This window comes from Loxodonta africana, chromosome 5 (assembly GCF_030014295.1).
Source record: "Loxodonta africana isolate mLoxAfr1 chromosome 5, mLoxAfr1.hap2, whole genome shotgun sequence".
Lineage (NCBI taxonomy): Eukaryota > Metazoa > Chordata > Mammalia > Proboscidea > Elephantidae > Loxodonta > Loxodonta africana.
The window spans coordinates 56505994-56533793 of record NC_087346.1 but is presented as its reverse complement, the minus strand read 5'-3'; the positions used below and the strand labels follow the sequence as shown (position 1 = coordinate 56533793).

The 27800-nt window shown below is 39.4% G+C and overlaps 1 protein-coding gene across 2 annotated transcripts in view; it reads right to left on the bottom strand.

Moving 5' to 3' along the window:
- Positions 1 to 27800, bottom strand: part of UNC5C (unc-5 netrin receptor C) — a 428895-nt gene that overhangs the window by 77943 nt on the left and 323152 nt on the right. For both annotated transcript variants that reach the window (XM_010590449.3, XM_023548521.2), the window contains exon 5: positions 5842 to 6022. In XM_010590449.3, the coding sequence (XP_010588751.1) occupies positions 5842 to 6022 (181 nt within the window). The remainder of the gene's footprint in view (positions 1 to 5841; positions 6023 to 27800) is intronic.

Sequence of the window (27800 nt, the reverse complement as noted above, 5' to 3'; positions counted from 1 at the left end):
ACAGAAGGGTCTTTCAAGATCCTCGTTGTCTCCCCTCATTTTACAGAGAAGGAGGCAAGAGCTCAGATAAGGCTAGTAACTGACTAATTGAAGGCCAGTTAGTAGCAGGACAGTCCTGGAACACAGGACTACTGACCCCCAGTCCAACACCATTTTCTTAACTCAAAATGCTTTAAGTTCCTTGTTTTTGATTTTTCTTAAAGGCAACGTACTGGTCGCATTTATGGGTACTGAATGCATGCTATACACAGGAAAAGAGATTTGCATGTATATGAAACATCTATATAAAACATCTATATATAGCTGTGCCTACATTAGTTTTTTATGATTGCTACATGCTGTGATTGTGCCTCATTTCTCTTTTCCATTTCAAATGCTGTTAATCAACTTGTTCAGGCAATTTAGAAAAAGACAAAAAGTAAGAAACATTTTATTGTGACTTAAGAAAGGCCACTGCTTACAATTCAACATAACCATTATCTTGACTAGGAAATGAAACTACAGAGTAATCAGGGGATTAAAAAAAAAAATGATGCATCCGTCCTGTAATTAAAATGACAGTTTTAAAATGTCACTACAATCAGCCTTTGTAACATCATAGCCGTTTCTGTTCTAACTCCCTACATCGTGGGGACACATCCATCCAAACGGTGGTATCAGCAATATGTAAGTACCAAGAGCCAGATAATTGCCGATGGCTGTCCCCTTGTCACAGTCAATCAGACACCAGGGTCCCTGGAGTATCTTTACCACTGAGGCAGCAAAGTAAAGCTTCACTGTGTTCTTAATGGTGGTGAGACATGGTGTATCATTCAGAAAGTAGCATAACCACAAAATACTTCCCAGAATTGGTCAGTTTCCTCTGAGAAAACAAATCGCCAAGAACATAAGCACCTATTATGTGTTTAACAAGGACCTACTACGTGTCTAACACACAGCTGGTGGCAAAGTTGTTAAGCACTCGGCTGCTAATGGAAAGGTCAGTGATTTGGACCTGCCAGCTGCTCCATGGGAGAAAGATGTGGCAATATGCTTCCATAAAGATTATAGCCTCAAAAACTGTATGTGCATTTCTATTCTGTTCTGTAAGGTGGCTATCCACCACTCGTCTGTCAGTTTGCCATACTATGGTGGCTTGCTTGTTTCTGTGATGCTGGAAGCTATGTCACTTGTATTTCAAATACCAGCAGGGTCACCCACACTGGACAGGTTTCACCAGAGCTTCCAGACTAAGACAGACCAGAAAGAAGGGCCTGGAGTTCTACTTTTGAAAAAATTGGCCAGTGAAAACCTTATGGATTGTAGTGGAACATTGTCTGACATAGCGCTAGAAGAGGAGCCCCTCAGGTTGGAAGGTACTCAAAATATGATTGGGGAAGAGCTGCCACCTCAAAGTAGAGTCTACCTTAATGATGTGGATGGGATCAAGCTTTTGCAACCTTCATTTGCTGTTGTGGCGTGACTCAAAATGAAAGAAACAGCTGCAAACATCCATTAATAATTGGAACGGAAAATGTATGAGGTATGAATCAAGGAAAACTAGAAGTTGTAAAACTGAAATGGAACACTTGAAGGTAGTTATCTTAAGCATTAGTGAGCTGAAATGGACTGGTATTGGCCATTTTGAGTCAGATTGTCATATGGTCTGCTATGCTGGGAATGACAAATTAAAGAGGAATGGCATTGCATTCATTGTCGAAAAGAACATTTCAAGATCTGTCCTGAAATACAGCACTGTAAATAATAGGACAATATCCATAAGTATAAGAAGGAAGACCAGTTAATATGACTATTATTCAAACTTATGCACCAACTACTAATGCCAAAGATGAAGAAATTGAAGATTTTTACCAAGTTCCTTAGTCTGATATTGATCAAACATGTAATCAAGGTGCGTTGATAATTACTGGTAACTGGAATGCAAAAGTAGGAAACAAAGAAGAAGGACCAGTAGTTGGAAAATATGGCTTTGGTGATAGAAACTGCGCAGGAGACTGCATGATAGAATTTTATAAGAACAATTTATTCATTGAAAATACCTTTTTTAAACAACATAAACGGCAACTATACACTTGGACCTTGTCAGATGGAATGCACAAGAATCAAACCAATTACATCTGTGGAAAGAGATGACAGAGAAGCTGAATATCACTAGTCACCAGTAAGAACAAGGCCAGGGGCTGACTGCAGAACAGACCATCAGTTGCTCATATGCACGTTCAAGTTAAGCTGAAGAAAATTAAAACAAGTCCACAAGAGCCAAGGTACAACCCTGACTATACCCCACCTGAATTTGGAGACCACTTCAAGAATAGACTTGATGGATTGAATGCTAAAGACTGAAGATGAGTTGAGTTGTGGGGAGACATCAAGGACATCATACATGAAGAAAGTGAAAGGTAATTAAAAGACAGAAAAGAAAGAAAAGATCAAAATGGATGTCAGAAAAGACTCTGAAACTTGATCGTGAATATAGAGTAGCTAAAGTGAAAGGAAGAAATGATGAAGTAACAGAGCTGAACCTAATATTTCAAAGGGTGGCTTCAGAAGACAAAGTAAAGTACTATAATGAAAAATGCAAAGACTTAGAAAACCAACAGGGAAAAATATGCTCGGCATTTCTCAATCTGAAAGAACTGAAATAAAAATTCTAGCCTCAAGTTGCAATTGTTATCAGGAGGGACCAGTTCCTGGAGAAGGACACCATGCTTGGTAAAGTAGGGGGTCAGCAAAACCTAAAAAGGAAGACCCTCAACAAGATGGATTGACACAGTGGGTGCAACAATAGGTTCAAGCATAACAGCAACCTCGGGGATGGCACAGGACTGGGCTTTGTTTTGTTCTGTTGTTTATAGGATCACTGTGAATCGGAACTGACTCGACAGCACCTAACAACAACATGAGCAAAAAATTGAAGGATGTAAGAAGCATCAAAAGAAGATGGAAAGAATATAGAGAATTACTGGCCCAAAAAGAACTGGCCTACGTTCAGCCATTTCAGGAGGTGGCATATGATCAACCAGTGGTACTGAAGGAAGTATTCCAAGCTGCCCTGAAGGCACTGGCAAAATCAAGGCTCCAGGAATTAATGGAATATCAGTTGAGATGCTCCCACAAATGGATACAATGTTGGAAGCACTCACTCGTCTATGCCAAGAAATTTGGAAGACAGCTACCAATGGACTGGAAGAAATCCTTATTTGTGCCCATTCCAAAGAAAGGTGACCTGACAGAATGTGGAAATTATTGATATCATCAATATCACATGCAAACAAAATTTGCTAAAGATAATTAAAAGCAATTGTAGCAGGACACTGACAGGGAACTGTCAGAAATTCAGTCCAGATTAAGAAGAGGAAATGGAACAAGTGATATCAGTGTTAATGTCAGATGGATCTTGGCTGAAAGCAGAGAATACCAGAAAGATGATTACCTGTGTTTCATTGACTATGCAATGGCATTCAACTGTGTGAATTATAACAAATTATGTATAACATTGCTAAGGATGGGAATTCCAGAACACTTAACTGTGTTCATGAGGAACCTGTACATAGACTAAAAGGCACTTTACTCAAACAGAACAAGGGAATACGGCATGGTTTAAAATTAGGTAATGTGTGTGTTAGTGTTGTATCATTTCACCATACTTATTCAATCTGTATGTTGAGCAAATAATCCAACAACCTGGACTCTATGAGTAAGAGCTCAGCATAAGGATTAGAGGAAGACTCATTAACAATCTGGGAAATGCAGATAACACAGCCTTGCTTGCTGAAAGTGAAGAGGACTTGAAGCACTTGGTGATAAAGATCAAAGACTACAACCTTCAGTATAGATTACACTTGAATATAAAGAAAAGAAAAATTCTCACAACTGGACCAATAAGCAACAATATGATAAATGGAGAAAATATTGAAGTTGTCGAAGATTTCATTTTACTTGGATCCACAGTTAATGCCCATGGAAGTAGTAATCAAGAAATCAAGTGATATATGGTGCTGGGCAACCAAACCTGCTGCCATCAAGTCGATTCCAGCTCATAGGAACTCTGTAGGACACAATAGAACTGCCCTATAGGGTTTTCAAGGCTGTAAATCTTTACAGAAGCAGATTGCCATATCTTTCTCCCAAAGACCGTTTGGTGGGTTTAAACTGCTGACCTTTTGTTTAGCAGAAGAATGCTTTAACCACTGTGCCTCCAGGGCTCCTTGCATTGGCCAAATTTGCTGCAAAAGATCTCTTTATACTGTTAAAAAGCAAAGATATCACCTTGAGGACTAAGGTATGCCTGACTCAAGCCATGATATTTTCAATCACTTCATAAGCATGTGAAAGCTGGACAATGAATAAGGGAGACTGAAGGAGTACTGATGCCTTTGAATTACAACGTTGGTGAAGAATACTGAATTTACTGTGGACTTCTGAAAGAACGAACAGATCTGTCTCAGAAGAGGTACACCCAGAATGCTCTTTAGAAGTGAGGATGGCAAGACTTCATCTCACACACTTTGGATATGTTATCCGGAGGGATCAGTCCCTGGAGAAGGACATCATGCTTGGTAAAGTAGAGGATCAGTGATAAAGAGGAAGACCACCGACAGGGTGGATTGACACAGTGGCTGTAACAATGGGCTCAAACATAGTAAAGACCGTGAAGATGGTGCAGGGCCAGGCAGTTATTCCTTCTGCTGTACACAGGGTCACTATGAATTGACTTGATGGCAACAGATTTGGCTTTTTATGTGTCTAACACTGTGAAAAATACACAAATGAACAGGCCAGTATCTCAGCCTGCAAAGGACTATAAAGCTTAGCTCTTTTTTCTCCAGTTACCATCAGGTCAATTCTGACTCATGGTGACCCCATGTGTTGCAGAGTAGTACTATGCTCCTTCGGTTTTCAAGGCTGTGACTTTTCGGAAGCAGATTGCCAGGACTTCCTTTTGAGGTGCCTCTGGGTGGGTTCAAACTACCAACCTTTCAGTTAGTAGTCAAGCACTTAACCATTTGCACCACCCGGGTACTCCTAAAGCTTAGCTAGGGTGATAAAACTACTCATGAAATGCCTAAAAAAAGAAAAGAAAACAACAACAAAAAAAACCTGAGTGCTAAACAGCACAGAGAAAGAAAAGCATCATATACCTCAGCAATAATAAAAAAAATATTGAGTGCAAAATTGTTTATTCTCCTGGAGAAATGATAGGTTTAGCTACGTGACATTATAATGGGCTAATGAATGGGAGGAAGCCTTCTGAAGAAGTCCTTCTGTTGGACATTGCCACCTGGTTAAGATTAGGGCTGTTTGGGGATGGTAGCTTTTATCTTCACTGCGCATACCTCTAATGAAGGGAGAAAAGCAGTTTCTAGGAAGTTAATATTCTAAGAAATGTGTTTAGGGAGTACATCAGCTCCAGGTTCTCTGAGCTTTTGCCATCATTGGGCTCAGCCAAGGCCCAGAGAAATAGCATCTTCGTCTCTGGAACTCAGTCTAGATTTGGTGGTGCAGGTTATGGGGAGGAGAGGGCTTAAGGAAGCAGGGAACGTCTGTTGGTTTTGGCAGCAAGCACTTAAGTAGACTTCCATCACTTTCCTATTAGCTAACTGACAGGAGGCTAGGAATTTCCAAGGCTAGCCTTTCTCATGAGTATCAGAGAAGTGGTTAAACCACACTGTCCATGTGAGAGGCTAGAAGAAAGCAGTAATGGGAGTGGGAAGGGACCTCTAGCTTGACATTTTAAAATTAAAATAATGATATCCATAAGAACCTGTAGTTTGACATGAACTAGACTGAGAGTCATTAAATCCGCTCTGCACTTAAGTGTAATAAGAAAAGCTCACTCACCATAGACTATGACAGTAGCAGTTGTGCTTTTCCTCTTGGCAACAATGTTTTTGGCAACACAGGTATAATTGGCCGTATCGGAGAGGCGCGCCTGCTTTATGATGAGGTTGTGATCAATAGTAATATAAAAATTCCGATCTTCAACTGGATCAATTATGTCTTCATTTTTCAGCCATTCCACCTACAGATGCACAAGAAGAATATATAAATTCCTGGCATGGATCCCTTGATCCATACTTGTGTTTTGTAATGTGTATAACATTGTTTTATGTTATGAACTTTTGCAAACTGGGGGGAAGGAACTTTCTGAGGTCATGTTAAGTATCACTCACCTGCCAAACATGCTGATTCTGTCTGTAGTACATTATTCTCAAATGTCGATGAGCCAACTGGGAAATACAGTGTTCAAATTGTTTTCACTTCGCCCTGCAGGCAGGAACACTAGAATGTGCACTGCCAAGTTCAGAACCCAATCAAAAATAATAGGCTAAGCATTTCAAACTGAACTCAAACCTCTTCCTATTTGATTTGTTTACTCTTGGCAAGTTACCTGCTGCTTTTCAGAAAAGAATATAAGGACTATAAAAAAAGCTCAAAAGGCATCTTAGACATCATGTAGCTCTAATAAAACAACATATGGATGATTTACTTGTAGCCTTGCTGAAACATATGGATTAAATTTCCCTGAAAATGCACTTGAAAGTGTAGCAAAACACATATTTGGAGATGCATCTAAAGCTAAACTATTTGGGAAAAAAAATTTTTTTTCCTACCAGCTCCCAGTACAATCCAAATAGCTTATTAGTCATATTCAAATCTCTTCTTTTGTATATCACTGGCATTAAATTTTTGGCTTATGCTTTGCTTTTGGGGAACTCAACCTAAGACACAGCTGCTCAAAACTATTATTTCTTCCATGTAAATGATACCAATGTAGCAACCCTCATGCTATCCTTACAGATAAAAGGAAAGAAATATACCCTTGTAAACTGGTCTTATGGAGGACAAACTATTTCTTATTCTGTAAACTGCTTTGTTTTTTGTTTGGCTATGTACAGATTTTTCCATAAAGCAAAACAACATTGATATTTACCACACTTAAACTTTCCCACTGCATTATCTTGGAGGTGGTAACCTTTACTGGTAGGGAGTCAATAGTTTTGCCATTTTCAAAATCTTAAAGAGCTTCTCCAACACCCCAAGAAGTCTGGAAATTAATCTCTAAATCTGTCAGTGGACTTGATGTTGTTGCCCAACTCCAAATTACATCTAATGCAGAGACTCTAAAATCATGCTTCTCTACTCCTTAGAAGAGAGGGCAAAACAAACACCAACAACAATCCTGAAATAAAGAGACATGGGAGTATGCGGATAAGAGCAACTACTTGTAATATGTAAATTTGGAAAGAGCCAAACATTCTTGATATTTACACTATTAACAGTGAGGAAGGGAAGACACATCTACCTAAACCCGTGGATTTTTCAAAGACACATTTGTTTTTCAGATACAAACTGCACATTCAGTGGGGCCATATCTGGCTATATCTGATCAGATGCTCATACTCATTTGACCTCTGTTTTCCACAGAAGTTGGCCCCGTGCTTGGGTAACATGATCTCATCAGAAGTGTAACAAGGTTAGCAGGAGTCATACTATTAGAAACCTACTTAAAGACAATTGAAAGTTTATGTTAACATTTTTTTAAATTCTGATTTCTACCTAAGTTGTCTATGTCATTCTAATTGAAGTGAGCATTGTATTTGTAGAAGACACTGCTGTACTCCACTCAAGTGCTCTTGAATTCCTTTTACCCTTTTTGTGAGTTTTTCTCCTAGGCTCACCCTGCTTTTCTTTCAAGGAGCCATATATACTACTCTTCTTTGGAGCATGGCCTTCAGACTACTGCACTCTCTTTGCCTGGAAGTACCTAGGAATTCATATCTTCCCCCACCATAAGCCATTGAGTTGATTTTGACTCTTGGTGACACTTACAGTTTTCAACAGCTGATCTTTCAAAAGTAGATCACCAGGCCTTTCTTCTGAGGTGTCTCTGGTAGACTCGGACCTCAAACTTTTGTGTTAGCAGCCAAGTGCATTAACTGTTTGCACCACCAAGTGACTCCTTATTCTACAATAGCCTTAGCTATGGACTCATGCCCCCACGTGTCTGTCAGTTTGTTGTACTGTGGGGGCTTGTGCACTGTTGTGATGTCACTGGTATTCAGGTACAAGCAGTGTCACTCATGATGAACAGGTTTCAGCTGAGCTTCCAGACTAAGACAGACTAGGAAGAAGGACCTGGCTGTCTACTTCTGAAAAGAATTAGCTAGTGAAAATCTTATGAATAGAAGTAGAACATTGTCTGATATAGTGCCAGAAGATGAGTCCCCAGGTTGGAAGGCACTCAAAAGACAACTGGGGAAGAACTGCTTCTTCAAAGTAGAGTCGACCTTAACGACATGGATGGAGTCAAGCCTTTGGGATCTTCATTTGCTGATGTGACATGACTCAAAATGAGAAGAAACAACTGCAAACATCCATTAATAATTGGAATGTGGCATGTACAAAGTATGAATCTAGGAAAATAAGAAATCACCAAAAATGAAATGGAATGCATAAACTTTAACATCTTAGGCATTAGTGATCTGAAATAGACAGGTATTGGCCATTTTGAATGGGACAATCATATGGTCTACTATGTCAGGAATGGCAACTTGAAGAGGGATGGTGTTGCATTCATCATCAAAAAGAACATTTCAAGATCTATCTTGAAGTACAATGCTGTGAGTGATAGGATAATATCCATATGCCTACAAGGAAGACCAGTTAATATGACTATTATTCAAATTTATGCACCAACCACTAAGGCCAGAGATGAAGAAACTGAAGATTTTTACCAGCTTCTGCAGCCTAAAATTGATTGAACATGCAATCAGGATGTATTGATAATCACTGGTGAGTGAAATGCTAAAGCTGGAAACAAAGAAGAAGAATTGATAGTTGGAAAATATGGCCTTGACAATAGAAATGATGCCAGAGATCACATGATAGATTTTTGCAAGACCAATCACTTCTTCATTGCAATTACCTTTTTTCACCAACATAAATGGTGACTACACATATGGACCTCACCAGATGGAATACACAGGAATCAAATCCACTACATTTGTGGAAAGAGATGATGGAAAAGCTCAATATTATCAGTCAGAACAAGGCCAGGGGCCAACTGCAGAACAGGCCATCAGTTGCTCATATGCAAGTTCAAGTTGAAGCTGAAGAAAATTAGAACAAGTCCACGAGAGCAAAGTATGACCTTGAGTATATCCCACCTGAGTTTAAAGGGCATCTCAAAAATAGATTTGATGCATTGAGCACTAATGAATGAAGACCAGACGAGTTGTGGAATGACATCAAGGGCATTATACATGAAGAAAGCAAGAGATCATTAAAAAGACAGAAAAGAAAGCAAAGAGCAAAATGGATGTCAGAAGAGACTCTAAAACTTGCTCTTGAATGCTGAGTAGCTAAAACAAATGGAAGAAATGATGAAGTAAAAGAGCTGAACAGAAGATTTCAAAAGGTGGCTCAAGAAGACAAAGTAAAGTATTGTATTGACCTTTATAGGAGGTAGCATATGATCAAGAACTGGTGATACTGGTCCAAGCTACACTGAAGGCACTGGCAAAAAATAAAGCCCCAGGAATTGCTGGAATACCAACTGAGATGTTTCAACAAATGTATGAGTACTGGAAGTGATCACTTGTTTATGACAAGAAATTTGAAAGACAGCTACCTGGCCAACTGATGAAAGAGATCCATATTTATGCCTAGACCAAAGACAGGTGATCCAGTTGAATGTGGAAATTATCGAACAATATCATTAATATCACACCAAGTAAAATTTTGCTGAAGATAATTCAAAAGTGGTTGCAGCACTACATCGACAGGGAACCACCAGAAATTCAAGCCAAATTCAGAAGATGTGGAATAAGGAAAATCAATGCTGATGTCAGATGGATCCTGGCTGAAAGCAAGGAATATCAGAAAGATGTTTAACTGTATTTTACTGACTATACAAAGGCATTCAACTGTATGGATCAAAACAAATTATGGATAACATTGCAAAGAATGGGAATTTCAGAACACTTAATTGTGCTCATGAGGAACCTGTACTTAGATCAAAAGGGAGTCGCTGGAAGAGAACAAGGAGATACTGCACGGTTTAAAATCAGGAAAAGTGTATGTCAGGGTTCTAGCCTTTCACCGTACTTACATAATCTGTATGCTGAGAAAATAATCAGAAAAACTGGACTATAGGAAGAAGAATGGGGTATCAGGATTGGAGGAAGACTCATTAACAACCTGTGAAATACACATGACACAACATTGATTGCTGGAAGTGAACAGGACTTGAAGCACTTACTGATGAAGATCAAAGACCACAGCCTTCAGTATGGATTACATCTCAACTTAAAGAAAACGAAAATCCTCACAAATGGGCCAATAAGCAACATCATGATAGAGAGCATATTGATGTTGTCAAGGATTTCATTTTACTTGGATCCACAATCAACACCCATAGAAGCAGCATTTGAGAACTCAAATGACGTATTCCACTGTGCAAATTTGTGCAAAATACCTTTTTATAGTGTTAAAGAACAAAGATGTCAATTTAAGGACTAAGGTGTGCCTGACCTAGGCCATGGTGTTTTCAATCACCTCATATGCATGAGAAAGCTGGACAATGAATAAGGAAGACAAAAGCATAATTGATGCCTCAGAGCTCTCATGTTGGCACCAAATGTTGAATATACCATGGACTGCCAAAAGAATGAACAAATCTGTCTTAGAAGAAGTACAGCCAGAGTGCTCCTTGGAAGCAAGGATGGCGAGCCTTTATCTTACATACTTTGGACATGTTATCAGGAGGGACCAGTACCTGTAGAAAGACATCATGCTTGGTAGAGTAGAGGGTTAGTGAAAGAGAGGAAGGCCCTCAATTAAATGGAATGACACAGTGGCTGTAACAATGAGCTCAAGCATAACAAAGATCATGAGGGTGGTGCAGGGCTGGGCAGTGTTTCCTTCTGTTGTACATAGGCTCACTATGAGTAGGAACCAACTCGACAGCACCTAACAACAACAACATGGGCAAGATATTGAATGATGCAGGAAGCATCAAAAACAGATGGAAAGAATACACAGTGTCACTGTACCAAAAAGAATTGGTTGATGTTCAACCATTTCAGGAGGTAGCATATGATCAGGAGCTGATGTTACTGAAGGAAGAAGTCCAAGCTGCACTGAAAGCACTGGCGAAACACAAGGCTCCAGGAATTGTCAGAATACCAACTGAGATGTTTCGACAAACAGATGCAGTGCTGCAGGCACTCGTTCGTCTATGCCAAGAAATTTGGAAGACAGCTACCTGGCCAACAGACTAAAAGAGATCCATATTTGTGCCCATTCCAAAGAAAAGTGGTTCAACAGAACGTGGAAATGATTCAACAATATCATTAATATCAGACGTAAGTAAAATTTTGCTGAAGATCATTCAAAAGCGGTTGCAGCAGTATATGGACAGGGAACTGCCAGAAATTCAAGCTGGATTCAGAAGTGGATATAGAGTCAGGGATATCACTGCTGATGTCAGATGGATCCTGGCTGAAAGCAGGGAATACCAGAAAGATGTTTACCTGTGTTTTATTGACTGTGCAAAGGCATTCAAAGGTGTGAAGCATTGTGGACAATATTGTGAAGAATGGGAATTCCAGAACACTCAATTGCGCTCATTTGGAACCTGTACGTAGACCAAGAGGCAGTCGTTTGAACACAGCAAGGGGATACTACATGGTTTAAAATTAAGAAAGTGTGCACCAGGGCACCTAATAGCAAACAACAACAATTGTATTGTTGTGATGCTATTTGTCAGCTAATCCAGAAGGACCCGGCAGTCTACTTCTGAAAAGCATTAGCCAGTGTAAATCTTATGAATAGCAGCAGAACATTGTCTGATATAGTGCTGGAAGATGAGCCTCTCAGGTGGGAAGGCACTCAAAAGATGACTGGGGAAGAGCTGTGTCCTCAAAGTAGAGTCGACCTTAATGATGTGGATGGAGTAAAGCTTTCGGGACCTTCATTTGCTGATGTGGCACGACTCAAAATGAGAAGAAACAGCTGCAAACATCCATTAATAATCGGAACCTGGAATGTACGAAGTATGAATCTAGGAAAATTGGAAATCATCAAAAATGTAATGGAACTCATAAACATCAATATTCTAGGCATTAGTGAGCTGAAATGGACTGGTACTGGCCATTTTGAATCAGACAATCATATAGTCTACTATGCTGGGAATGACAACTTGAAAAGCAATGGTGTTGCATTCATTGTCAAAAAGAACGTTTCAAGGTCTATCTGAAGTACAACACTGTCAGTGATAATATCCATACACCTACAAGGAAGACCAGTTAATATGACTGTTATTCAAATTTACGTACCAACCACTAGGGCCAAAGATGAAGAAATAGAAGATTTTTATCAGCTGCTGCAGTCTGAAATTGATATAACATGCAATCAAGATGCATTGATAAATCACTGGCGATTGGAATGGGAAAGTTGGAAACAAAGAGCAGTAGTTGGAAAATATGGCCTTGGTGAGAGAAACAATGCCGGAGATTGAATGATAGAATTTTGCAAGACCAACAGCTTCTTCATTGCAAATACCTTCTTTCACCAACATAACGGTGACTATACACATGGACCTCGCCAGAGAGAACACACAGAAATCAAATTGACTATATCTGTGGTAAGAGACAATGGAAAAGCTCAATATCATCAGTCAGAACAAGGCCAGGGTCCGACTGTGGAACAGACCATTAATTGCTTATATGCAAGTTCAAGCTGAAACTGAAGAAAATCAGAGAAAGTCCACAAGAGCCAAAATATGACCTTGAGTATATCCCACCTGAATTTAGAGACCATCTCAAGAATAGATTTGATGCACTGAACACTAGCGACCGTAGACCAGATAAGTTGTGGAATGACATCAAGGACATCAACCATGAAGAAAGCAAGAGGTCACTGAAAATACAGGAAAGAACGAAAAGACCAAGATGGATGTCAGAGGAGACTCTGAAACTTGCTCTTGAATCTCGAGCAGCGAAAGCAAAAGGAAGAATTGATGAAGTAAAAGAACTGAACAGAAGATTTCAAAGGGCATCTTGAGAAGACAAAGTAAAGTCTTATAATGACATGTGCAAAGAGCTGGAGATGGAAAACCAGAAGGGAAGAACACGCTCGGCTGTTTTGCAAGCTGAAAGAACTGAAGAAAAAATTCAAGCTTCGAGTAGCAATATTGAAAGATTCCATGGGGAAAATATTAAACGACGCAGGAAGCATCAAAAGAAGATCGAAGGATTACACAGAGTCATTATGCCAAAGAGAATTAGTTGATATTCAACAATTTCAAGAGGTGGCATATGATCAGGAACCAATGGTACTAAAGAAAGAAGTCCAAGCTGCCCTGAGGGGACTGGTGAAAAACAAGGTTCCAGGAATTGATGGAATATCTATTTTGAGATGTTTCAACAAAGAGATGCAGTGCCGGAGGTGCTCATTCGTCTATGCCAAGAAATATGGAAGACAGCTTCCTGGCCAACTGACTGGAAGAGATCCATATTTATGTCTATTCCCAAGGAAGGTGATCCAACTGAATGTGGAAATTATAGAACAATATCATTAATATCACATGCAAGCAAAATTTTGCTGAAGATCATTCAAAAATGGCTGCAGCGGTATATCAACAGGGAACTGCCAGAAATTCAGGACGGTTTCAGAAAAGGATGTGGAACCAGGGATATCATTGCTGATGTCAGATGGATCCTGGCTCAAAGCAGAGAATACCAGAAGGATGTTTACCTGTGTCTTATTGACTATGCAAAGGCATTCGACTATATGGATCATAACAAACTACGGATAATACTGTGAAGAACGGGAATTCCGGAACACTTAATTGTGCTCATGGAGAACCTTTACATAGATCAAGAGGTAGCTGTTCAGAAAGAGCAAGGGGATACCGATTGGTTTAAACTCAGAAAAGGCGTGCACCAGGATTGTATTCTTTCACCATACCTATTTAATCTTTATGCTGAACAAATAATCCGAGAAGCTGGACTATAAGAAGAAGAACGGGGCATCAGGATTGGAGAAAGACTCATTAACAACCTGCGTTATGCAGATGACACAGCCTTGCTTGCTGAAAGTGAAGAGGACTTGAAGCACTTACTAATGAAGATCAAAGACCACAGCCTTCAGTATGGATTACACCTCAACATAAAGAAAACAAAAATCCTCACAACTGGACTAATGAGCAACATCATGATAAACAGAGAAAAGATTGAAGTTGTCAAAGATTTCATTTTACTTGGATCCACAATCAACAGCTATGGAAGCAGCTGTCAAGAAATCAAAAGACGCATTGCACTGGGGAAATCTGCTGCAAAGGACCCTTTCAAAGTGTTGAAGAACAAAGATGTCACCCTGAAGACTAAGATGTGCCTGACCCAAGCTATGGTATTTTCAATCACATCACATGCATGTGAAAGCTGGACAATGAATAACGAAGACCAAAGAAGAGTTGACGCCTTTGAATTGTGGTGTTGGTGAAGAATATTGAATATACCATGGACTGCCAAAAGAACGGACAAATCTGTCTTGGAAGAAGTGTGGCCAGAATGCTCCTTAGAGGCAAGGATGGCGAGACTGCGTCTTACATACTTTGGACATGTTGTCAGGAGGGATCAGTCCCTGGAGAAGGACATCATGCTTGGCAGGGCACAGGGTCAGCAGAAAAGAGGAAGACCCTCAATGAGGTGGATTGACACAGTGGCTGCAACAATGAGCTCAAGCATAACAATGACTGTAAGGATGGCGCAGGACCAGGCAGTGTTTCATTCTGTTGTGCACAGGGTTGCTATGAGTCAGAACCGACCTGACGGCACCTAACAACAACAACAGCAAATCCAGAATAATCAGGAGTCAGTACTCTCTTCTGGCCCCTGAATTTTGTTCATATTCTGGTCATTCCAATGTTTCTCACTGATTTTACCAATAGTCTCAGTTCTCCTCCTAGCCCTCACCCCCATTTACCAAACAGATTTACACAAGGGGAGAAGTGTTTCTGAGTTAGAAGTTATTTTTAGCTATGTATAAAGCATTCACAAAGAGAAAAATATGTCGGAGTTCAAAAACAATAAAAGACTTCAACCATAAACCATGCCTTGTTGTCATGGTTGCAGTGATGCAGAGTACTACTCAGACAGCTTCTGTCCTTGTGGCTCAGTAACTGTAGCCTTTTCAAGAATTTGGGTCATGTTAAAAGGAATTTAATCAAGTATTTACAATTTTATTAACAGGTAATAAAAGTAGTTACAAGGCAATGTTAAAACGATCTATTTGCATATTCTGTTATGTTTGGTGCTGATTAATCCCCATTGCATGCAGTTAAAAATCTTACTTGAAGGGGCAGTTCTTAATGTAACAGCTAAGACAGGGACAGGAGCCAGTCTGCCTGGGTTCAAACGGGAGCTTTTCTGGGCTAACGTTTAAGTCTCCCTTGAGTAAATTTCTCATCCTCTCTGTGCCTCTGTGCCTTGGGGTCCTCATTTATCATATGAAGATCATTCTAGAACCCATTCCATAAGATTTTTTTTTTTATTTAAAATAATAAGATCTTTATTTGAGTGTAAATTTACACACATTTTATTGTGGTAAAAATATATATAACATAAAATCTGCCTTTTTAACCATTTGAAGTATACAATTTAGTGGCATTCAGTATATTCACAAGGTTGTGCAACTACCCTGCTTTTTGTTTCCAAAACTTTTTCATCACCTACACAGAAACTGCGAATCCCTCTGCTGAGCCCATGGGGACCACTAATTTACTTTCTGTCTGTATTTGCCTATTCTAGGGTCACTATGAGTTGGAATCGACTCAACAGCACTGGGTGCTGAGTTAGATATTTCACATAAGTGGAATCCTACAGTATTTGTCTTTTTGTGTCTGCCTAAAACAGTATAATGTTTTCAAGGTTCATCCATGTCATACTGTGTATTAGAAATTAATTTCTTTTCATGGCTGAATAATATCCACAGGATTATTAAGGCTGAAATGAGTAAATTCATAAAACTCTTAGTGCCTGGCATACAGCAAATATTCTAAAATTATAATTAATATTAGATTAAAAATATTCTACAAGGAGGTGAGACAAAACCTAAACAACTCTAAAAAATAAAAATGGTATTAATCTACAAACAAGAAAGAAAAATCTTTTTTTTAAAAAAATTTATTGTACTTTAAGGGCAAGTTTACAAATCAAATCAGTCTCTCATACAAAAAGTTATGTATACCTTGCTATGTACTCCTAGCTGCTTTCCCCCTAATGAGACAGCACATTCCTCTTCTCCACCTTGTATTCCCCGTGTCCATTCAACCAGCTCCTGTCCCCCTCTGCCTTCTCATCTTGCCTCCAGACAGGAGTCTCATTTGTCTACTTGAGCCAAGAAGCTCACTCATCAAGAGTATCATTTTCTGTCTTATAGTCCAGTCCAATTCCTGCCTGAAGAGTTGGCTTCAGGAATGGATCCAGTCTTGGGCTAACAAAGGGTCCGGGGACCATGACCTCCAGGGTCCCTCCAGTCTCAGACAGACCATTAAGTCTGGTCTTTTTACGAGAATTTGAGGTCTGCATCCCACGGTTCTCCTGCTCCATCAGGGATTCTCTGTTGTGTTCCCTGTCAGGGCAGTGATAGGTGGTAGCCAGGTACCATCTAGTTCTTCCAGTCTCAGGCGGATGTAGTCTCTGGTTTATGTCACCCTTTCTGTCTCTTGGGCTCATCTTTACCATGTCTTTGGTGTTCTTCATTCTCCTTTGCTCCAGGTGGGTTGAGACCAATTGATGCATCTTAGATGGGCGCTTGCAAGTGTTTAAGACCCCAGATGCCTTTCACCAAAGTGGGATACAGAACGTTTTCTTTATACATTTTGTTACGCCAGTTGACCTAGATATTCCCTGAAACTATGGTCCTCAAACCCCCTGCCTGCTACTCTGGCCTTTGGAATGTTTGTTGCATTCAGGAAGCTTAAAAGAAAAATCTTTTAATGTCTGAGTTCTTTTAGCTGTCACTGACGTTTCTACTGAGCCAAAGTACACTCCCTATTAGATTACAACTCTTTATTATTGTACCAGGGATACATAAGTGATTAAGAATTAAATTGACCAATCTAGTTTGTACGCTAAACCTAAACACATATTTCCATTTAAACTCTATGACTTCATAATTCTACAGATATCATTAGCATGTATTTGTTTTACAGATATTATAACATAATATTTTAATCAAGCTGTATAAATATTATTTTCTAATTCTTTTAGGTTATAAGTCAATCGTCACAGTACATTAATTTTTAAAAAGTAGAGGAGCTTTTTAATCAAACATATTGTACCAAAATTAATCTGAGAAATATTTATTATTGTACTTGGTTATAAGGCATAAATGATAGGTAGTTTATATGTTAATAGCACTTTTACCTGGACCATGAACATTTTGTGTAGTTTTTATTCTGCCTTTGTGACTTTTCTTGCTTTTTTTTCCCCCTATTACTTCTTGAGTTAGTCCTCATCATTTTTCTTTTTAATGACATCAGCCTCTAACTGATCCCATACAATAGCTTTAACACCTTTACTCAAGTCCCCAAGGGATGAAATTTCCTTTCAGACAACTCTTCTCCTTTCTGCACCCAGGTCCAGGAATGATTCTCCCTGGGATGCCTTCTCTGCTTCTTCTCCTCCACAAACAGGATACTGGGACAGAGGCTAGTCTAATGGGAAAGAATAGGTAGATATTATGGGCTTGTGGCTATAGGATAATTACCATTTGTTGGGGTGGGTGAGGTAGAGGATGGAGACATGAAGGAGGAGAGGGCACTCTCTGTTCCCTAATGTGAATCATGACCTGGTTTAAGGGAGGAGAGAGAGTTCACAAAGGGAATACTTCCCTGTGCTGAATTTGGGAAAACAGGGGGTGGGAGGGATTGAGAGTGATGGCAGAGGGCAAAAATGGAGTGAAACAAGGAAATTGTACTGAGCGTTCCAGGTACCTTGGTAGATACTTTATATATATAATCTCCGCTACTCACAACAGCTCTGTGACAGGTATCTTCAGATGGGAAAAATGAGGCTCAAAGAGAAGAACTTGCCCAGAACTTACAAAGCTTGTGAAGGAACAGGGATCTGAATTCAGGACTGCCTCAGCTCTTTTTTTTTCAGCTCTGGGTTCTTCTCTAAGCAAAGAACTTGCAGGAGGCAGCTACCGTGTTACAGACTTGAGTACTGACAGGCTTGAGGGCTACAGATCATGATATGGCGGCTGGAAGAAGCTGGGACACCAAAACACATCTTAACCACTCTGGGACCTGTGCTTGGGCTAGCTTGAGGCTGGTGCTCTCCAGGAAAGTAGTGAGCTCCTTAGGAAAGAGACAATGGACCTACCCTTCTATTATCCTCACTACGCTGGTCACTCTTAACAGACAAACACAAGTTTACTTTTCGATAGGATTGGGTGCATTTTAAGAGGCATCAGGAAAGCCTCACTGTCCTCTAAAATTGTTCTCCAGCGTATTTGGTATTGCTGAAAATATCTTTAAGTGGGACCAGTTTTTAACTCCACCATTAAGAGGTTCTTTTCACATGCAAATGGCCCAGAGACATAATATCTTAAATCAAATCATACAAATTATTATAAAACATGGCATGTAAATGACTAAGGGAAAATCCTTTTCTGTTTTGATAAGGAGTTAGAAGGCACTAGAATTTCCAATTGGGATTTAAGTGCCCAGCAGCATGCGCACATTTCTAAGGGGGTTCTTCAGAGGTTGATTTGTGTTCCCCCCAAAACATATGTTCAAATCCTAATCCCTAGTACCTGTGAATGTGAATTTATCTAGAAATAACACCTTTGTAGATGGAATTAGCTATGTGTACATGATGTCTGTAGCAGGGTAGGCCCTAATCCAATTTGACAGATGTCCTTATAAGAAGAGAAGGAAAGACACAGAGACAGACAGGCACACAGGAAAGATGCCATGTAAGGATGAAGAGATAGGAGTTAGGTTGCCACGATGCAAAAATGCCTGAGACCACCAGAAGCTGGAAGAAGCAAGGAAGGATCTTCCCCTAGAGCCTTCAAAGAGAGCACGGCCCTGATGACACCTTGACTTCAGACTTCTAGACTTCAGAGCTGTGAGAAAACACGTTTCTCTTCTTTTAAGCCGCCCAGTTTGTGCTGCTTTGTTACAGCAGCACTAGGAATCCAATACAGGGGTATACAAGCAAAAGTATTTTTTAATCAGTAATTATAATTTTAACTTCTATGTGTACTCCTTCTTAAAACTAATTACCCTGAGAACTTTTCCTTCTGCTTTTCCAAAATTGGCACCTCTCACATCCCAATTTTAACATGGTTACTGTGTCAGAGTATAACAACCTCCAGGGTGCCAAACGGGAGGATAACTAGAAATACAAGTGTGGTTGCTGAGAAAGTAAGAGACTGTGATGACTAAGTGGCAAATTGTCTTGCAAATCAGGTGGCTTCCAATGCTTTGCTTTCATCAAATTGAGGGAGGGCCTAATTGAGATGTCGGCTGATAGATCATTGAACATAAATTTTGAAGATGGGAAGCTAATAATTTTTGGCATATAACTTGGAAGGTATTCAGAGAATTGAGGGACATTATAATATGTGTGTGAAGATGGTTCTCAGTATTTGCATTTATTAAAAATGAAAAAAAAAATTCATTTCAACCTGTCTTATTTCAGCAGTAAGTAACATTCGAACATGGCTAATCTGGAGAAAAGCGTAAGATGACAGTACCATTTCCCCCCAATAAAAGATGCATACCTTGATTACTGGTTAATCCACCCCTGAAAAGTCACATAGCATCAGTGATTAGCAGCCCAGCTCTTAGTCACCGTGCTATTGCTTCATTGAACCACTTAATTTTTTTTTTCAGATGTAAAATGAGAATAATAATACCTGCCCTAACTCCTTCATAAGGTTCCTGTGAGATATAACAAACATATTATATAAGAAAGCATTTTTGATGATTACTATACAATTTTAAACTGGTCTTATGATTATTCTTCCACAGAATAAATACTTCATTGCAGGGATTTAAGTTTAGTGACTGACTATTATAAATTAAGATTTAAGTTTTATAAACAGAGAGAGTTATATCTAGCACAAAATGAAACATATTTTAAAATATTTTTAATGGATATATTTTTACTTAGTGGTCCCTGGGTGGCACAAACTGTTTGTGCTGCACAACTGACCTAAAGGTTAGTGGTTTGAACACATCTGGTAGCTCCACAGAAGAAAGGGCTGGTGATCTGCTTCCATAAAGATTACAGCCAAGAAAATCTTATGAAGCAGTTCTACTTTCTAACACATGGGGTCACCATGGGTCAGAATCAACTCAAAGGCAACAGGTTTTGGGTTTGGATTTTTACCTAATAGCATTCCATTAAATTCTGTCCTAAAGACACCTGTTTATACACATCCAGATGCTATGATTCACCTGTGTTAAATCTTACTGAACATTCTGTGGTTTGTTATTTTTTTAGACAATATGCTTCATGGCAAGGCTGCTGATCAAGGTGATATAGTTCTGTAAAGAACAATCTTCACATTGTGAGTCCTTGTTAGCTTATGTTTAATATTCAATCAAAGAAAGATGAACAAAAATAAGGTCTTCCTACTCTAGCTGAAAAGTATTAGAGTGTAGGAAGAAGAAAGAATGTTTACCCAGAAGACATAAACTGAAATGTGCATGTACCACCCACTCCTATGGCCATTGTGGCACGGTCATCACTTGAGGAATTCCACATTGCTGAAATCTTGTATTCAGAAACTGCACTCACTGGTCTCTTCCTATTCTTCTACCTCTTGGGCTGTTTGAAGCCCTAGGTCATCAACAAACTATTCAATACTTTTTGTGACCTTCCTTAATCTCAGCAGATGACATGTCTTTTTTTTTTTTTAACAGACAAAATAGGCCAAAAGGCATAGACTCCTCCTAAAACTCTTCCTTTCTTCTGAGTCTCAATCCACCTGTAAACATGCACGCGTCTCCTTAATCCTAAAATCAAAACAGCAAAATTACCCTCTGACCCAACCTCTCTCCCAGCTATGTCTCAGCATTTTCTTTCCGTTAGCAGATAAGCACCTTGAGATGGTAGAACAGTCATAGTGTCCAGCTATTCTCTTGTCCATTTACTCTTCAACTTACTGTTGTCTGGATTCACATTAACCACTCTACTCAAATTGCACTCTCAAAGGCGAACAGTAATCTTCCTAATTGCTAAATCTAATGGCATCTTTTCTTAACTGACCTCTTTATAGCAAACACCACCATTTGTATGTCAGTTTGTCATAATGTTGTGGCGTACTCATTGCTGTGATGCTGGAAGCTGTAACACTGGTATTTCAAATACCAGCAGAGTCATCCATGGTGGACAGGTTTCCGTGGAGTTTACAGACTAACAGACTAGGAAGAAGGACCAGGCAGTCTACTTCTGAAAAAACTGGCCAGTGAAAACCTTACGAGTATCAGTAGAACACTGTCTGATAAAGTGCCAGAAGATAAGGCCCTCAGGTTGTAAGGCACTCAAGATACGACTGGGGAAGAGTTGCCTTTTCAAAGTAGTCAACCTTAATGACGTAGATGGAATCAAGCTTTTGGAACCTTCATTTGCTGATGTGGCATGACTCAAAATGAGAAGAAACAGTTGCAAATATCTATTAATAATTGGAATGTGTAATGTAAGAAGTATGAATAGAGGAAAATTGGAAGTTGTCAAAAATGAAACGTACTTTGTCTTCTCGAGCCGCCCTTTGAAATCTTCTGTTTAGCTCTTTTATTTCATTTTTTTTCCTTTTGCTTTAGCTACTCTACGTTCAACAGCAAGTTTCAGAGACTCTTCTGACACCCATTTAGGTCTTTTCCTCCTCTCTTGTCTTTTTAATGACCTCTTGCTTTCTTCATGTATGATGCCCTTGATGTCATTCCACAGCTTGTCTGGTTTTCAGTTGTTAGTGTTCAACACATCAAATCTATTCTTGAAATGGTCTCTAAATTCAGGTGGGATATATTCAAGGTCATACTTTGGCTTTTGTGAACTTGTTCTAATTTTCTTCAGTTTCAACTTGAGCTTGTGTATAAGTAATTGATAGTCTGATCTGCAGTCAGCCCCTGGCCTTGTTCTGACTGATGATATTGTGCTTTTCCATCATCTCTTTCCACAGATGTAGTCAATTTGATTCCTGTGTATTCTATCTGGTTAAGGTCCATGTGCATATTCACCATGTATGTTGGTGAAAAATATTTGCAATGAAGAAGCCTTTGTTCTTGCAAAATAAATCATGTGCCCTATGGCATCATTTGTATCACCAAGGCTGTATTTTTCAACTGCTAATTCTTCTTCTTTGTTTCCAATTTTCACATTCCAATCACCAGTAATTATCAGTGCATCCTGATTGCATGTTTGATAGATTTCAGACTGCAGAAGTTGGTAAAAGTCTTCAATTTCTTCATCTTTGGCCTTAGCGGTTGGTGTACAAATTTGAATAATAGTCGTATTAATTGGTCTTCCTTGTAGGCATGGGGATATTATCTTTTCCCTGACAGCACTGCACCTCAAGACAGATCTTGAAATGTTCTTTTTGATGATGAATGCAATGCCATTCCTCTTCAAGTTGTCATTCCTGGGATAGTAGACTACATGATTGTTCGATTCAAAATGACCAATACCAGTCCCTTTCAGCTCACTTATGCCTAAGATGTTGATGTTTAGGCATTCCATTTCATTTTTGATGATTTCCAATTTTTCTAGACTCATAGTTCATACATAACAGGTTCTGATTACTAATGGATGTTTGCAGCTGTTTCTTCTCATTTTGAGTCATGCCACATCAGGCAATGAAGGCCCCAAAAGCTTGACTACATCCACATCATTAAGGGTGACTCTGCTTTGAGGAGGTAGCTCTTCCCCAGTCACATTTTGAGAGTGCCTTCCAACCTGAGTAGCTCATCTTCAGCACTGTATCAGATAATGTTCTGTTGCTATTCATAAGGTTTTCACTGGATGATATTTTTCAGCAGTACACTGCTGGGTCCTTCTTTCTAGTCTCTCTTACTCTGGAAGCTCAGCAGAAACCGGCCTACCATGGGTGACCCTGCTGGTGTTTGAATTCCAGTGGCATAGCTTCCAGTACCACGGCAGCACACAAGCCCCCACAGTACGACAAACTGACAGACACGTGGTGGAAAGAAAGTATGGTGATGACGTGCAAACAAATGGAGATAGAAAACCAAAAGGGAAGAACAAGCTCATCATTACTCAAGCTGAAAGAACTCAAGAAAAAATTCAAGCCTTGAGTTGCAATACTGAAGAATTCTAGAGGGAAAATATTAAACAACGCAGAAAGTATTAAAAGAAGATGGAAGGAATACACAGAGTCACTATACCAAAAAGAATTGGTAGACATTCAACCATTTCAGGAGGTAACATATGATAAGGAACCAATGGTACTGAAGGAAGAAGTCCAAGCTGCACTGAAATTCTGCCAATTCCTGGAGCCTTGTTTTTTTTGCCAGTGCCTTCGCTGCACTGGCTCCAGGAATTGGCAGAATACCAATTGAGGTGTTTCAACAAATGGATGCAGCACTGGAAGTGCTCACTCATCTATGCCAAGAAATTTGGAAGACAGGTACCTGGCCAACCAACTGGAAGAGATCCATATTTATGCCTATTCTGAAGAAAGGTGATCCAACCAAATGCAGAAATTATTGAACAGTGTCATTAACATCACAGGCCAGCAAAATTATTTTGAAGATCATTTAAAAGCGGCTACAGCAGTATAAGGACAGAGAACTGCCAAAAATTCAATCCGGATTTAGAAAAGAATGTGGAACCAGGGATATCATTGCTGATGTCAGACAGAGGCTGGATGGAAGCAGAGAATATCAGAAGATGTTTATCTGTGTTTTATTGACTATGCTAAGGGATTCGACTGTGTTGATCATAACAAATTATGGAAAACATTGCACAGAATGGGAATTCTGAAACAATTGTGCTTATGAAGAATATGTACATGGATAAAGAGGCAGTCATTCAAACACAGCAAGGGGATACTGCATGGTTTAAAGCCAGGTTGGATTCTTTTGACATATAATCTGTATGCTGTGCAAATAATCTGAAAAGCTGGACTATATGAAGAACAGGACATCAGGATTGGAGGAAGACTCATTAACAATCTGCATTACACAGATGACACAACCTTGCTTGCTGAAAGTGAACAGGACTTGAAACACTTACTGACAAATATCAAAGACCATAGCCTTCAGTATGGATTACACCTCAACATAAAGAAAACAAAAATCCTCACAACTAGACCAATAAGCAACACCATGATTAAAGGAGAAAAGATTGAGATTGTCAAGGATTTCATTTCACTTGGATTCGCAATCAACACCCATGGAAGCAGCAGTCAAGAAATGAAAAGATGCATTGCATTAGGCAAATCTGCTGCAAAAAAACCTCTTCAAAGTGTTGAAAAGCAAAGATGTTACCTTGAGGACTAAGGTGTGCCTGACCCAAGCCATAGTGTTTTCAATCGCCTCAATGCATGTGAAAGCTGGACAATGAATATGGAAGACTGAAGAAGAGTTGATGCCTTTGAATTGTGGTGTTGGCAAAAAATATTGAATATACCATGGTCTGCAAAGAATGAACAAATCTGTCTTGTAAGAAGTACAACCAGAACGCTCCTTGGAAGCACGGACAGTGAGACTATGTCTCACATACTTTGGACATGTTATCGGAAGGGATCAGTCCCTTGAGAAGGACATCATGCTTGGCAAGGCAGAAAGTCAGCAAAAAAGAGGAAGACCCTAGACAGGATGGACTGACACAGTGGCTGTAACAATGGACTCAAACACAGCAACAATTGTGAGGATGGCGCAGGACTGGGCAGTGTTTCATTCGGTTATCAGCATGACTCAGAATTGACTGGATGGCACCTAACAACAACAACAATAAAACTGAAATGGAATATCCATACACCTACAAGGAAGACCAGTCAATACCCACCACTAATGCCAAAGATGAAGAAATTTAAGATTTTTACCAAGTTCTTTACTCTGAAATCGATCAAATATGCAATCAAGATGCATTGATAATTACTAGCAATTGGAATGTGAAAATTGGAAACAAGGAAGGATCAGTAGTTAGAAAATATGGCCTTTGTGACAGAAATGTCAAAAAAGATCGCATGATAGAATTTTGCAAGACCAATGACATTAATTGCAAGTACCTTTTTTCAACAACATAAATGGCAACTACATAAGTAGATCTCACTGGATGGAATACACAGGAATCAAACTGACTACATCTGTGCAAAAAGACTATGGAGAAGCCAGAACAAGGCCAGGGGCTGACTATGGAACAGACCATCAACTGCTCATATGCAAGTTCAAGTTGAAGTGGAAGAAAATTAAAATAAGTCCAGGAGAGCCAAATACAAACTTGTGTACATTCCACCTGAATTCAGAGACCATCTTGAGAACAGATTTGATGCATTTGAACTGAAGACCAAATGAGTTGTGGGATGACATCAAGGACATGATACATGAAGAAAGAAAAAAGTCATTAAAAAGAAAGGAAGGAAAGAAAACACCAAAATGGATGTCAGAAAAGACTCTGAAACTTGCTCTTGAATATAGAGTAGCTTTAAAAAAAAAAAAAAAATTTTTTTTTTTTTTGGTCTTGAATATAGAGTAGCTAAAGCAAGAAGAAATGATGAAATAAAAGAGCTGGACAGAAGATTTCAAAGGGCAGCTTGAGAAGACAAAGTAAAGTATTACAATGAAATGTGCAAAGACCTGGAATTAGAAAACCAAAAGAGAAAAACACACTAAGCATTCCACAAGCTGAAACAACTGAAAAGAAAACTCAAGCCTCAAGTTGCAATACTGAAGGAGTCTGTGGCCAAAATGATGAATAATGCTGGAAGCATCAAAAGATGGAAGGAATACACAGAGTCACTGTACCAAAAAGAATTCGTCAATGTTCAGCCATTTCGGGAGGTACCATATGATCAAGGACCAATGGTATTGAAGGAAGAAATCCAAGCTCACTGAAGGCATTGGTGAAAAACAAGGCTACAGAAATTTAAGGAATACCAATTGAGATGTTTCAACAAAGGGATGCAATGTTGGAAGCCCTCACTCATCTATGCCAAGAAATTTGAAGGACAGCTACCTGGCCTATGGAATAGAAGAAAAACATATTTGTGCCCATTCCAAAGAAAGGTGATCCAATAGAATGCAGAAATAATTGAACAATATCATTAAAACTACATGCAAGTAAAATTGTGCTGAAGATAATTCAACAGTGGTTGCAGCAGTACATCGACAGGGAGCTGCCAGAAATTCAAGCTGGGTTCAGAAGAGGACATGGAACAAGGTCTATCATTGCTGACGTCAGATGGATTCTGGCTCAAAGCAGAGAATACTAGAAAGATGTTTATCTGTGTTTTATTGACTGTGTGAAGGCATTCAACTGTGTGGATCATAAGAAATTATGGAGCACATTGTAAAAAATGGGAATTCCAGAACACTTAATTGTGCTCAAGGGAACCTGTACATAAACCAAGAGGTAGTCATTTGAACGGAACAAGAGGATACTGCATGGCTTAAAATCAGGAAAGGTGTGTTTCAGGGTTACATCCTTTCCCCATACTTATTCAATCTTTCCGCTATGCAAAAACTCGAGAAGCTGGACTATAGGCAGAAGAATGTGGCATCAGGATTGGAGGAAGACTCATAAACAATTTTCAACTTGCAGATGACACACCTTTTCTTGCTGAAAGTGAAGAGGACTTTAAGTACTTACTGATGAAGACCAAAGACTACAGCCTTCGGTGTGGATTACACTTCAAGATAAAAAAACCCAAACCCAGTGCCATTAAGTCGATTCCAACTCATAGCGACCCTACAGGACAGAGTAGAACTGCCCCATAGGAGCACCTGGCGGATTTGAACTGCCGACCCTTTGGTTAGCAGCTGTAACACTTAACCACTAAGCCACCAGGGTTTCCCTTCAAGATAAAGAAAAAAAAATCCTCACGACTGGTCCAATAAGCAACATCATGATAAACCGAGAAAAGATTGAAGTCAGGGATTTCATTTTTCTTGGATCCACGATCAACGCCCACGGAAGCAGCAGTCGAGAAATCAAAGGATGGATTGCATTGGGCAAACCTGCTGCAAAAGACCTTGTCTTAAAAAAAAAAAAAAGCCAAGATGTCACTTTGATGACTAAGGTGCACCTGACCCAAGCCATGGTATTTTTCAATCACTTTATATGCATGTGAAAGCTGGACAACAAATAAGGAAGACTAAAGAAGAATTGATGCCTTTGAATTATGGTGTTGGTGAAGAATATTGAATATACCATGGACTGCCAGAAGAATGAACAAATCCATCTAGCTAGAATTCTCCTTAGTTGCAAGGATGGCAAGGCTTTGTCTCATGTACTTTGGACATGTTATCAGAAGGGACAAGTCCCTGGAGAAGGACATCATGCTAGGTAGAGGGTCAGCAAAAGAGGAAGACCCTCAATGGGATGGACTGACATTGTGCCTGCCACAATGGTCTCAAGCATAGCAACAATTGTGAGGATGGTAAAGGACCAGGTAGTATTTCATTCTGTTGTACATAGTGTTGCTGTGAGTCAGAACAACTCGATGGCACCTAACCACATAGCAAATTAACTATGTTGTCCATCTGAACACCCTCTCTCAGCTACTTTTCTTGCCACCTGATTATATGTTCT